The sequence below is a fragment of the Lissotriton vulgaris genome, chromosome 11, assembly GCF_964263255.1.
Source record: "Lissotriton vulgaris chromosome 11, aLisVul1.2, whole genome shotgun sequence".
Taxonomy (NCBI): domain Eukaryota; kingdom Metazoa; phylum Chordata; class Amphibia; order Caudata; family Salamandridae; genus Lissotriton; species Lissotriton vulgaris.
In genome coordinates this window covers 419513342-419526781 of record NC_141699.1, presented here as the reverse complement: position 1 = coordinate 419526781, position 13440 = coordinate 419513342, and the positions used below count along the sequence as shown (strand labels likewise).

The 13440-nt window shown below is 43.8% G+C and overlaps 1 protein-coding gene across 8 annotated transcripts in view; it reads right to left on the bottom strand.

Moving 5' to 3' along the window:
* Positions 1-13440, bottom strand: part of AAK1 (AP2 associated kinase 1) — a 363094-nt gene that overhangs the window by 246492 nt on the left and 103162 nt on the right. For all 8 annotated transcript variants that reach the window (XM_086943487.1, XM_086943480.1, XM_086943481.1 and 5 more), the window contains exons 3-5: positions 4799-4917; positions 2673-2781; positions 1823-1965 (exon numbers count right to left, since the gene is read on the bottom strand). In XM_086943487.1, the coding sequence (XP_086799613.1) occupies positions 1823-1965; positions 2673-2781; positions 4799-4917 (371 nt within the window). The remainder of the gene's footprint in view (positions 1-1822; positions 1966-2672; positions 2782-4798; positions 4918-13440) is intronic.

Sequence of the window (13440 nt, the reverse complement as noted above, 5' to 3'; positions counted from 1 at the left end):
ATATACAGTATATTTAGGTAACATGGTGAGTTACTAAACTAGAGTGAAAGCAGAAACTAAACAATCTATGATCATCACCACACCTCAATCCCTGGTACCAATTTCACATAATCAAAGCATGGGTGGATGTTGTGTGCATGCTAATTTTCACTAAGCCATGGGTACTTATCATTAAGCAAGTGATTGTTTACAAATGATCATAAACGCTGTTTAGAAATATTTAGATGCAGAGCAACAACATGTAGGAGGTTAAAGGGAGATCCATATCAAATAGCACAACCATACGGCTTGAGAGAAAGAATTGTTATATCGCACTGGATTCACAACGCTTTTTTTTCAAGTAGCTGGGATTCGGTCTTGACTTATTCTTGAAGTCAAACCAACTCATGGAAGAAAGCTTTGTGAATTGGGCTCCCAAGTCTTTTCCTCAAGCCAATGGCCAACCTTCCGAGCAAACCGTCAATATAAAGTGAATCTATCAAGACCGCCTGGACAGGTATCAGCCTAGTTGGCCTTTTCTATGCTAAGGATACTGTGGACTACGAGTTCTTGCTCAAACACCTTTGAAAATGGTCAGGTGTGTTGGGAGCTGCAAAACATATCAGCAATTTCTTAAAGACCATCCACATTAACCAACTAGGCACCATAAGGTATTGCACAGTAAGAGTAGTCTTTGAGGGACCAAAGCTGCCCTCCCGATCACCAGTTCTGATTAATCGACCCGTTGTCCAGGTCATTAAACATTAGAGAAGGCAATAGATCCAGCTACTGAAATCCTTCAAAAACCAAGCCTGGTCCTCATCCCTCCCTATTCTTATCTAAGAGTAGATGCAGGTTCGCTGTTGACAGGTGGCCTCTCTTTCAAGTGAGAGAACCCAGATTCCAAGCTAGGAGGAAAGAACACCTCGCGTAACTCCGCTGTGAAGTGAGGCTTCACCACAAGGAAATCTTGTGGGAAAGGCATAAAGAAAAACAACAGTCAACCGTGAAATACATCCACCAGAGTAGAGGGCACGCCTTGAGCTAGATTCAAAATGAGATTTATAGGTGGTGTAAACCATCTGCAATCTCTTTACTGCATAACCAAACTGTGAAGCTAGGTTTCTCATTTCCTCTGTATTTATTTTTTAATTCTCTGATACTTAGAAAATGTAACTGCTGGTCTCTATAGTCTCAATTGTTGGCTATGCATCCTATGGCTAGGTAAATATAGACTCAATAAAATACAAGTACTGTAAAGTCAACAGGTCTGGTTTGCATTTTGAGTGTTGCTTTAAGCTTTAAAAAATCCAGTTTCACTGAAAAAAACACAAAAATGATTGCTTTATAAATAGAATGCAGATAGGAGAGAAAGAACTTAGTAGGTCATGGTTCAGTGTACTTTTGATATGCAAAACAGTCACTCATACCTTGCAAAGCAAGCACTTTATTGGCGGCCGAATGATACACCAAACAGCCATAGCATGAAGCGAGAGAAAGGTACAACTCTGGATGGAAACAAAGTCCACTCTAGACATATTTTAAAGAATTGGTAACAATTGGTATGCATATGCCGACCGCTGCACTGTAAAGCCAGACCTAAAAATACATAAAATGGCATAAGAGCAGGCTTGTGCTTCAACCAGCAACTGGGCTTAGCATGCAGTCCTCATCTGCTCTGAAACAGGCATCAGTCAACATCTAAAGATAACTACTGAACTAGATATTAAGGGAGAACTGTAGCCAACAATTGCTTCAACGTGAACACCATTTTGGCCAAAATGATGCGGAGCCGCGACCCTGTGTGGGTACAATGACGTGCACAGAAGGTGTTCCACTTTACCTTGAGGTCACGGTGAACAGTGGGAATCTTGCACTGGTGCAATCGAGCCACTGCCTCGCAGGTGTCACAGAAGATCTGTAGGACCTCGTTCTCCGTGAAGCCTGTCTGCAGCCTCTGGTTCATCAGGTTTACAACCTGCCCTCCTGCAAGACAGAAGTCAGAGTGGGGAGATTTCCTGTGAGAGAACGGTTGCCCAAAAGGGATTTGCAACTGTAAGATGGCAGAGCAGCCACATAAAGTTATGCACATACAACAGCGAGGTGGAGGAAGTGGAAAAAGGGTGAGTTAACCTGGTGCACAGAGAACAGACACATGTAGTGTCATTCTGCAGCAAAGAGGACAGCAGGCACACATACTTCAGATGATAGATGAGTCACATACAGGCTTTATGAAAGAGGATTCACACAAATGCTTCAGAAGAGGCAAGGTTCGCACAAACTTCAGATGAGGAAGCGATGCAGCGTCATCAGATGCTGCATAAGTCATGAACAGGTTTCAGGGTCGAAGAGTCACACACAGACTTCAGAGGATAGAGAGAAAAAATACCCAGTCTTTAGGGGGAGGCGGGGTCACATATGCTTCAGAGAGAGGAGCCACTTGCAGGTTTCAGAGAAAACCGAAATCACACACAGGCCTACTCAACACCAGAGGGGAGAGCAGTCTCCCAACTTAAAATACCCATTTGGGGAAAGAAAATATTAGTGCAAGTCTACACGTCATAGTAAAAACCTGGAAACACGCAGTTAGGTGGCCATGCACGGGCAGCCCATACACAGTATGCATTTAGGCATTGCTTACATATTCAGGCCCAATGAGGATGCAAGTCCTACCCGGAAACAAAGGCACTTACCACGACAGTAATCCATCAGGATGAGAACCTCCCATACGTCACCGCTACTCACAGAGTTGATGCTGGAATCAATGTAACCAACAATGTTCTTATGACCAACCAGGTCCCTCTGTAATAAAACAGACATATTTGCAGCTGTGAAAGAGGGCAACACGCAGGCATTACTATACTTGAAAACACAGGGGGGCATCAAAGTCAAAAGGTACAGAGCCATGCTCAAGATATTCCATCCAGCTAGACGTCTGGGACAAACAGTGGCCAGAAGGCAATAGGCTCCATTGACACCGCAGCGGTCTGAATGCCCTTAAAGCCAAGTTGGCTAAGGCAACACTTGTCTAACTAGTCCTTAAATTAGGCAATAAGCGGAGGATTTAAGGCTGCTTCCCTTTAGGAGTTTATGCAAACTTTTATGTACAAATGAAATTTCAGCCAAACTTCTAAAATATGGTTCTGTCACTCTGGTTTTAAACCTACCTATTTTTTTTCTTTATTAACAGATTTTGAACTTACGTGACGGAACAACTATTCAATGCAGTATAAATCTTCACGACGTGATGCGGAATGGTAATTTAGATCCACAACCCAAGCAGGCTGGGCTAAACTCATGCTTCGTAATCAAACCTCAATGCCCCAATCTGACTAGATGCATTGAATCTAAACCGTTTTGTGCTCCCAATTTATTATTTTCTGGCTTTGTAGCTTAAGTGGTGCGATCTGTGCATATAAATCCAAGAGCAATGCTTGAACTATAGGAGCACAAGTGTACATGTACAATATTTATTACATTTATAAAGTATGTGCGTAGTACATAGCATTATGTTAATTCTATAACTAAAATGGTGCTCTTTTTTGGGTGTGTAACTAACCAACAATTTGTTTGATTTCAGTTGCATACTTATTGAAATACAAGGTGAATGTATGACTAACTATGGGTTAGAGACAGTTATTTAGATAAAAGTTGACTGACTTCTGAATAGTTAATCAAAAACGTGGTCTTCATTTGCTTAAGAAAGTTTCTTATTGGTGAAAAAACAACCAACCATTAAGCATTCAACTGAATACCTAACAAAACATTTAGGAGCTGATTATGATGTCGGGCGGACGCCGTCACGTAAATGGGACCAACCAGTCGCCGGTCTGGGGTTGCGACCGCCTGATTTGGATGAGACTGAACATTATCGGTCTCATTCTGACATTTTCCTATGGGAGCATATGTTACAGCAGTAAATCGGCCATAGTACATTCCCCCATAGGGAAATGGGAGGTGGCGTTAATCCCTGCACCCTGTGGCAGGCACCCCCTCGGCCCCTAAACAGAGGTGGGGCAAACAAGTGTCCCTGCTAGGCCTCTATACTCGCTCTACAACAGGCTTTCCATGTCAGAAAGCCTGGCATGGAAAGCCTGCCAGAGACATAGTATTGTAATGCCAAGGGCGGAAAGACCCCCCTTTGGGATTCCGGGCCGGCCTCCGACTGGCCTACGGGTCCTTGAGCCTGTCGGAAGCCAGCCGAAATGACCCGCTGATTTCAATTCTGACTGGCTGATTCATAATCAGCCGGTGGGAATTGAAACAGACATTGGCAGTCAGAAAGCCTCTGTCCAAATGTCGGACGCTTTCCAACTACCATCGTAATAAGCCCCTTTGAGCCTTCACCCACATAGTTCACCATTTGCTTTTTGTCTTAGTACCCAACTAACTATTGACATTCCGACAATATGCCTAATGTTGGCTGGATTTTCGTTCAATGCTTACATATCTAATTGAATGATGGTTGAATCAACAATGTGGTATTTGGCCACACATGGATCACCATTTGCAATTCGCCTCAATACAAATTTGCTATTCGGTAAAACATTTTTGGGACCTCATTATATTCCATGGCTTCCAGGGTACTTTGGAGCATGGGGGAAGCCAAGGGAATAGGAAGTAACAGGGTACAGCCTCCTCTCCAGGGATATCCGAAAAAAGATATCTTCTAGAGCATCTACCAGTGTCTTATATAGGATGTCGGGACAGGCCAAGCCCCAGACTTGCAAATGATCACAGCTAGAATTCCATCACCCTTTTGCAGAATACAGTATACATTTTAAATTTTCTTCCATACAGCTTGGAATTAGCAGCTTACCATTATTTGGATTTCCCTCTTGCACACCTGCAGATCATGTTCGTTGTTGACGTACATGCGCTTCAGGGCGCATCGCATGCCATTGTTGGTCCGCACCAAGAACACTATGGCGAAGCCCCCTTGAAAATAAAGTAAAAGTTTGCCATTGTGAAACCGATCTACAGAAACAACTGATTCAAGACCATTTTTACATGAGGTCAATATTAAGGTTGTCAATTTGCAGATATAATACTATGTAGATGAACAGTGAGTTATAGCAACAAGTAACCTTTTGTGTTGAAACAGGTCAGTCTTACATGTTTACTCTTAAATCGACCCAGTTGTGGAACTACAAGCTATAAAGTGCTTAATATTTGTAAATTAAAAAAAAATGCATGGCACAATTCTTTCAAATGAGTTTGCTGCCAGCACGGAGTGTTGCGGTTGCCTAGTAATAATTCAGTTTATGTTGATTCCACCTCGTGACTCTTCCACCTCACTTTACTTTTAGTCTCTTTATGTCACTCATGCCAGTTCATGTTTAACACTCTGTCCTCCCGGTGTCACCACTTTCCTATCTTTGTCTTACTCCTTCAATCTTTTTTTCTACCTTTCTCTGGGCCAAAGTTGTAGTCTAAAACCACACATAGCACACGTGATGGAGACGCAATGAGCTGTGCCATCTTTATAATCATCTAGCTACTAGACTGCAGCTGTTCATCTCTTCCGGTGGCTCAGGAAGTCATGTTCACCACAACAGTCACTGAGGATTGTTCAGGGAGTAGAGTCTCGGCTGGAAAAGTCTTTGTTCAACCTGCAGCTTGCGGAACATTCTAGTAGGACATTCTCGTCCTTTGTAGCCTCAAACATCCCTTGGACAGAAGCAGGTGTCATCCTGCTCCTCAATTTGGTACTCAGAACGACATAGCCAGACACTCGCCCCGAGTTCTCCGACAGGGGCTCTGATGATCTTGCTAATTAACAGACTCGGTTGAGAGCTGAGAGTACACCTTTTATTATAGGTGACAACAATCCCCAGGACCAGGCCATGACTTGCCTATCAATTGGTGACACCTGATTAACACTTAAGGTTGCAGGCTTTTTTTTACCTGCACCCCACAAGAAGGACTACTTACTGACGCTTACTGTAGGGATTTCCTTAGTCTCATGCCTGAGCACTAGGTCTTAATGACTATGTGGTGTATGAGAGTACATGAAGAGTGAGGTATGCCTAAAATAAGAAACCGTTTGTATGTATGTATTTTGTTATAGTTGTGTGGTCTGGCATTGGGTTAACAGGGAATGAGAATTACCATCTCCAAATAATTTCCCTGCCCGTCTCACTGCTCTGCTCTTTACTCCCCTTGCAGAAACAATGTAAACGCTAAATGTATGTGTCTGTGTCAAAAACACAAATATAAATGGAACTGGAAGGACCGTTTGTGTTCACCATCATTGGATCGGCAACTTCTAAAATGTCAACCTTCGACCCGAGAAGTGCAACACATGAACAAAAGGCCACGATAAAGTGCCTGGACAAAGCTGCAGGTCCACACAAAAATGGGCAACTTGCCCCAGGCACCCTCAGCTCACATGGTTTTCAGTTCTCCCTCCAAGATGCAAAGACACAGAAACATGCAGTTTGGACAGAGGTTGCCTGGCTTCAATCTTCTAAACAAAAGTAAGAACTCACTGTGGTATCTGGTTGCTGTGAAGTAAATAACCTTTTGAAAGATGTGTTCCCGTCAGATAGTTCGGCAAACTTTAAATGCCAGCACACAGTTAGCTGATGCCCAACTGGATAAGGAAGTTGTTACAATCAAGGACTTAGTCTAGTAGGTTATAAAAGATGTAGGTTTGTTCGGTTTAGTTCAGGTTACAGGTAAATCAAGTACAGCCCCTCCAGGCGCAGCATCCTGCTGCTCAGCCCCTCTCTATCCAACTGTCCACTCATCCAAGCACACAAACTCTATCAAGACACTTTCCCACAAAAAGTCCAACAAAACTAAGACTGCCACCCCACCGAAACAAACAGAAAAAGCCAAACAAACGTACTGCAATAACTTCAATGCTCCAATGGGATGTAAGATGGCAAAATACACATTGTAGGTTCCACCCTTCATAAGGGGTTAAGGGTGTTTAGCCCAAGGTTGTACGGGACTTTCTAAAAATTCACAATGCAAGTGTGCACATAACCCAAAAAGTGAACACAACTACCTGTTTCCCTCACAACCAATACACTCTAACAGGACCAGCCCGTTACCCTCCATAACGCAACACAAACAGGAACAGAGTTTCACCTACCCTCTACTGAAAAGGGGTCTAACAACGAACCCCCTTAAAATTGGGCTAAAAACAACCCCATCATCCTAACCCCATAGGAAGGATGGTAACTACCCACCGGGCTCAAAACATTGCCCATACATCCTAAACCTCTTAGGAAGGATGGGTAAATAACACCTCACAAGAATGTTACTCAAACCATTCTCCTCCTACATACTTACCAGGACAAAAAAAATATACACCTGTACAACCTTGGGCTTAACACGTGCCCCTACCCCCTTAACCCCTTATGAAGGGTGGAACCTTGGGCTTACGCACTGCCCCTACACGCCAACATGTCACCCAGCACATGTGGCGATAACATTCGACCCTATAAAAGCATCCATAAGATTTAGCAGGATATTGAAGATTCAACACACTACACACATTGAAAAGTATTCAGAATTCACAGATTATTCACTGGCAGCGAGTTTTAAAACCATCTCTTCGGCGAGCGAATCCTCACCCAAATCCTAAATCCACATCAACGGTGAGTCTGTCTCTGTACTTCGTGCACTTCACTGTGTAATTCACCAATTATTTTACCTTGAAAGCGCTGTTGCCCAAATACTCATTTCAACCCAGTATGTTCAGTGCTGGCATATAATATGTCTTCTTTGAAGCCCATGGCATGGAACGCTTTTTTGCAGCCCAAAATAATCTAAATCATGTTGTCAAATTAAACAAAAACGATATTTGATATCAAAGTAGATGACCAAGGTCATACACATGTAGGAAAAATGCTTATGAAACCCGTTATTAATTACCGATAAATTCCAATTTATTTTTTTATCCCCCCTCTCCCAACCAAAAAAAATAAGTAATAACGAAGGTTTGAACAAAAAAAAAAAAAAGCTTTGCATGTTTTACGGTGTGGCGCTTCTGACAACACAGAGTCCCACTAGGACGGACACCTGGTGTCTAGAGATTACATGCCAATCCCTGAAACAGGTGCATTAAACTAACGAGTGCTTCCACAGGGATTAGCACTCGTGCCCAGCTGTTCACATGCAGAAGCATGTATGTACATGAACCCATTGAGGCATATTACACAAATGTTCATGTAACAGATGAAGGCTGTCACTATCACCCTCCAAAATATCAGAATGTTCGTCTTACGCAAAAGCAAACCTGCCAAGGCACACAGTGCCACCTTGTGTCACACACTATCGGCTTTACTCACAAGGTCTCCCAGTGAGGAGCAAACACCACTCGGTGAACCCCTTACATACAAGACACCACATAGTAGTTCTGAAACCTCTCTAGAACTTGAGCATCAGATTAGAAACTTTTTTTTGGTTTTTTTTTAACATTTTTTAGAGATTTTGTGGAGAAGGTGGGTGGTTCTGCTAGGGTGATAGCAGAACTTTATGCCCATTTCCCTCCAAAGCCTTTCCACTGCTAGTAATGCAGGGATGGTCTCAAAGCCATGCCCAGTCTTATTGACCCTGCCATTCCAGGACCCCGCCTTCCCCTCGCACATGATAGGAATATTTTCACGGTTTTCAGATCTGCAAACGGACCCGGCAAGGGTTTTCCTCTGTGGATCCTGTTTTTGCATAGGTTTCATAAACTGCTAACCAGACAGAAGAATGTGAGGAAGCCGTGTCAGGAGAGACTGAGATGTAGGGACGCATCAACTAGCTACCATCATTACTCACACATGGTTATTATCTCTGGCGCGTGCTGGCTTAAGAAAGTGCAGTGTTGCACTTCACTTGTGCTGGCAGTACTAGGCACACAGCAAGCCGCGGCCACCCTCACCTTGCGGGGCCCTCAGCTAAACTCATGTCCAGGAGAGCCGGCAGTTCTGTGAGGAGAGGTAGGTCTCTGCATACAGAAACAAGTGCTGGACAAGCACAATAGGTCTGATGCTTGCACTCGAGCCCTCACTAAAGCAACGAAAAATGCTTGTTCCAGAACAAAATAACTACAATAAAGAATTACTGTATGTATGCAATAAGAAATTAAATGTATGATGATAAAGTATACGTTTATGACGTGAAATGGTCCTTCTTGGGTTTCAATGGAATAGAAAGATACACCCCAAATAGCCAACAGATAGAGGGCGAGACTAAAATACTGCAGTGTGCACATTCTAGATGCAATTAACAATGGCTTATAACAATGGCTGATGGTTCCTGAACGAGAGAAACCAATGGCAGAAGGACTCCGTATCAAAGCCCTCTAAAGCAGGGGGTCTTCAAAGTGGGGGGCCCAAAGTGATCCCATGGGGGGCACCAGGCTGTGGTCAAAAGACGCATTATGCTGATAGCAGTGCTTTGTTTTAAGTGGAAAAAATTAGCGGCAGTGAACCGCTCTGTTTTGGGCAATCACTAACATCTTTTGTCATTTATATCCTGGCTCGGAGAAAGTGTCAAAAGTGAAGGGACGCCAAATGTTCATAAGAACCCCCACCCCCATTTCTAATAATCACACTATGGATCCTGTTGCACGTTAGTAAGGCCGGCCTGACCAGAATAGTATGTTTGGCAATCATGTATTTGATTGCATTTTCAAAACGGTAATAGAACCGAACAGCAATGTTTAAATAAGTCTAGACATATATAACAATTGCTAGCATAATTGTGAAACATTTGGGGGGGGGGGGGGGTGACTTGCAATGAATATTTGTTTTAACTGGACGGGGGAGGGGGTGTGGCATTAAAAAGTTTGAAGACCACTGCTCTAGAGTATGTACAGGACACAATGTGCTTGCCAGGAATGAGGCAATTGCAATTAAAATCAAAGTAGTTCTAATTGCCTTTTTGCCAGCCAGCAACATTGCACCGTAAGTTAAAGTTAAACTAAATCTGCTAGGACCAGCATGTTACAAGTTCAAATACTTTCACAGTCTACTCTGCCTTTCACCCTTCTAGGTCACTAAAATGAGCACAATTAATTATAGCAATAAAAGCGGTTACTTACTGCACTAAAACTGTAATTTTACTAGAATTACAAAAAAAGTTATTTTAGATTTGTATGCATACTGTGTTCAGTTCTGGATGCCTGGCAAAGTGTTGTGCTCAGTTCTGGAGGCCTAGTCTAGATAGTTGTGTCCAGCCCATGGGCCTCATATGGATCATAGCATTCAGTTCTGGAGGTCATCAAAGGAGTGCTGTGTTCATTTTAAGGGACAACAGCAGGTGTATTGATTCCAGTTCCGAAGATCAACGTAAATGAGTATTCGGAGAGCATTTGATTATTGACATATTAGCTTGTTTATGTGTGCGGTTGCATGTATTGTTAGATGGGTATGGGTAAACATGTGAGTGTATAGATGTAGGGTCACAGATGGAGAAGTATGGAACAGCAAGTGTGTGGATGAGTGAGTGGATAGGTGAGTAGACAGACGAGTCAGGAGTGGATGGGTTGATAAGTAATTAATTCGGTTACAGTCAGCCTCAATGATGTGTAAATGTCTCATTATTTAAGGGTGAATTTTGAGCAGTTAAGTAGGATAGCTCAGTTGGTGAGTCAATTTGTGATTGGGTGGATGAGTGACTGGGTTTGATGGTGAGTGACTGAACGAGTGGGCAATTAGGGCAATGAATGAGAACTCGTTGGGTGGATGAGAGGTTGGGTGTGGTGAGGGTCTGTGAGCGGCCAGAAGGACAAGTGAGAGTGACTTGGTGGATGAGCAAGAATGACTAAGAGGATGAGTGAATGACTGGGTGGATGAGTGATCAAGTGTGAGGCTTGGAGGATTGGAAGCAAGTGAAGAAACACCGAAGGAGTGTGGAAGGACCTGCGATCAGTGGTGAGATTGTAGGATTTGCCACTAACCCTTCCATCTTTCATTGTGCTTCTTCCCTCAATATTGTCCCCCAACAATGTTTTTTCTTCAAAAGCCCAAAGACCAATAGCCCACTAAGTGACCCCATAAGCTCTCCATCCTTCACAGGGCAAAAATCTCAAAAGAACATCATTTGCAGGGTTTGACCCCCATCATGTCCTCTCAACGAATTATCAGTTTCCTGATGTAACACTCCAAAATATTAATCTAGCCCAAAGGATTTCATATCTCCAAACTGGTTCCACCTCCTGAAGGTTACCTTAGTTGGTCTCTGTTTTTTGGTCAACCATTTCTTTGCTTTTCCCGATATAAATGTGTGCGTGCAACAAGGACCTAATTGGCAAGTGGATGAGGGGCCAGAAAATAATGTGAACACGTTGAGAGGAGTTATGAGTTCATCGTGGTATAAGAGGGATAAAAAAAAAAAATAAAAAAAAGTGTAATCCAAGGACAGGCAACAAGGGCTGATGCAATGCTGTGATGGACGGCAGAAGAGCTGCAATCAACTGATGCCACATGTACACATCATGCATGATGATGGTTATCTAGTGGGGGGTCATAGAACTGGTGCCCTGTCTAAAAGAGTGCCTCACTGTCACTGGAGGAGCAAGGCTTCTTGTTTCACCGTGTTGATCTATTTACTTGCATTAAAGGAATCATGGTCGCGATGAGGCGATGGTCCCAATAAGATGAGCTGCAACGATATTTCCAAATAAAGGCATTAATTTTAGCTTGGTGATGACAGACAGGGATATTTTAGCCGGTTGACCTAATAGCCCTCTAATGTAATGTTACAATACATTTGGCCCACGTGGCAAATGCCAAACTTCAATACGCATAAGCTAACTTATGCAAACGTACGCATGCACACGTGGAGTTGGACATGCTTGTGTTGAATGTTTTAGCACTCTTTAGAGCCAAACCAATTGGCACTGTTAGTGCTCGTTTTTCTCTGTGCCTCGCTCTGTGAATGATTGAAAGTAGCCTGCAATAAAAATATTATTGCCTTCACAAAACATATCATGCTGCCAACAGTGAGAGAAATGCCCACGTACAAAGAATATGAAATGGATATTACATCATGCTACAAACAAACAAAAACACAAAAAGAAAATACTTTGTCCCATCAGCACCAAGCTCCAATTGCTGGGAAGTGTAACCATCCACAAAATGCAGTTCAATTGCCAGTAGGTGAACAAGAATGTAAAAAATCCCCTTCCTCTGTATCGTGTATTGTAGATGATTTTGTGCGTTATGGGGACAAAAGGGTTTGGTCAGGCAGCCAAAGCGGTCCGTAGCCACACCCTAAGTGAGACTCCACAGCAGCAGCAGTTCTGGCTTTGTCCGTTATTGTTTGACGGGAAAGGTTTATGATGTGCATTGTGTGGGAAGATCTAGATATCAACTGTAAACACTGTACTGTTTCTTCATATATTCATATATTTAGTACTAGTAGGCGAAAGGTAGGCTGTAGTGGAGCTTAGGGGACTGAAGAACAAGTTACTTACCTTCGGTAACGATATATCTGTAAGAAACATTAGTTAGTGTTAGATTCCTTACCTTAGAATATCCCCAGGCGTCAGTCTGGATCCGGAAACTTTTGCGTAGCAGTACCCTTGCGCGTCGGTAGGCGTCGTCTGCAGGCGTCCCCTGCGGCTCCGCGTCCGTCGTTGGCGTCGTGCGCCGTGATGACGTCGCTGGAGTACATAGACGCCGCCTCCGCGCGCTGACGTCAGTTCTTTGTACACAGCTTTTCCGCGCCAGAAGACGCAGAGCCATGAGAGAACCAACACTGGTGCCATTTGAAACTAGGGCCCTGAAAGGGATGTCCTTAACCCTAGGTATCAGTTCGCAGAACGGGGAGGATGGGTGGGTTCGGTAAGGAATCTAACACTAACTAATGTTTCTTACAGATATATCGTTACCGAAGGTAAGTAACTTGTTCATCTGAAAGAAACACGTTAGTGTTAGATTCCTTACCTTAGAATAGATACCCCAGCAATACCAACCCCGGTGGTGGGTCTGCGAACCAATACAATACTACATCAGAAAGTCCTGGAGGACAGAACGGCCAAAGAAGCCATCCCTCCGGACTTGGCTGTCCAGGCAGTAGTGCCTCGCAAAGGTGTGCAGCGAGGCCCACGTAGCCGCTTGGCAAATGTCCTGCAAGGGGACTCCCCGGCCCAGGGCAGTAGTAGCCGCCGTGGCCCGAGTGGAATGGGCCCTCAGCCCAACAGGAGGCTCCTTCCGAGCCAAAGAGTAGCACGCTTTGATGCAGAGAACGACCCATCGAGAGATGGTCCGTTTATGTACCGCCCGTCCCTTCTTCGCACCCACACACGTAGCCAACAAACAGTTAGTCATCCACCGGGAACTGGCGTGTGCGATCCATGTAAAATGAAAGCGCACGTTTTGGGTCCAGACGATGCAGCCGCTCTTCATCCTTTGAAGGATGCGGAGGCGGGAAGAAGGAAGGGAGGGTGATGGACTGCCCGATGTGGAAAGCAGAAACTACTTTGGGCAGGAAAGAAGGTCTAGTCCTCAG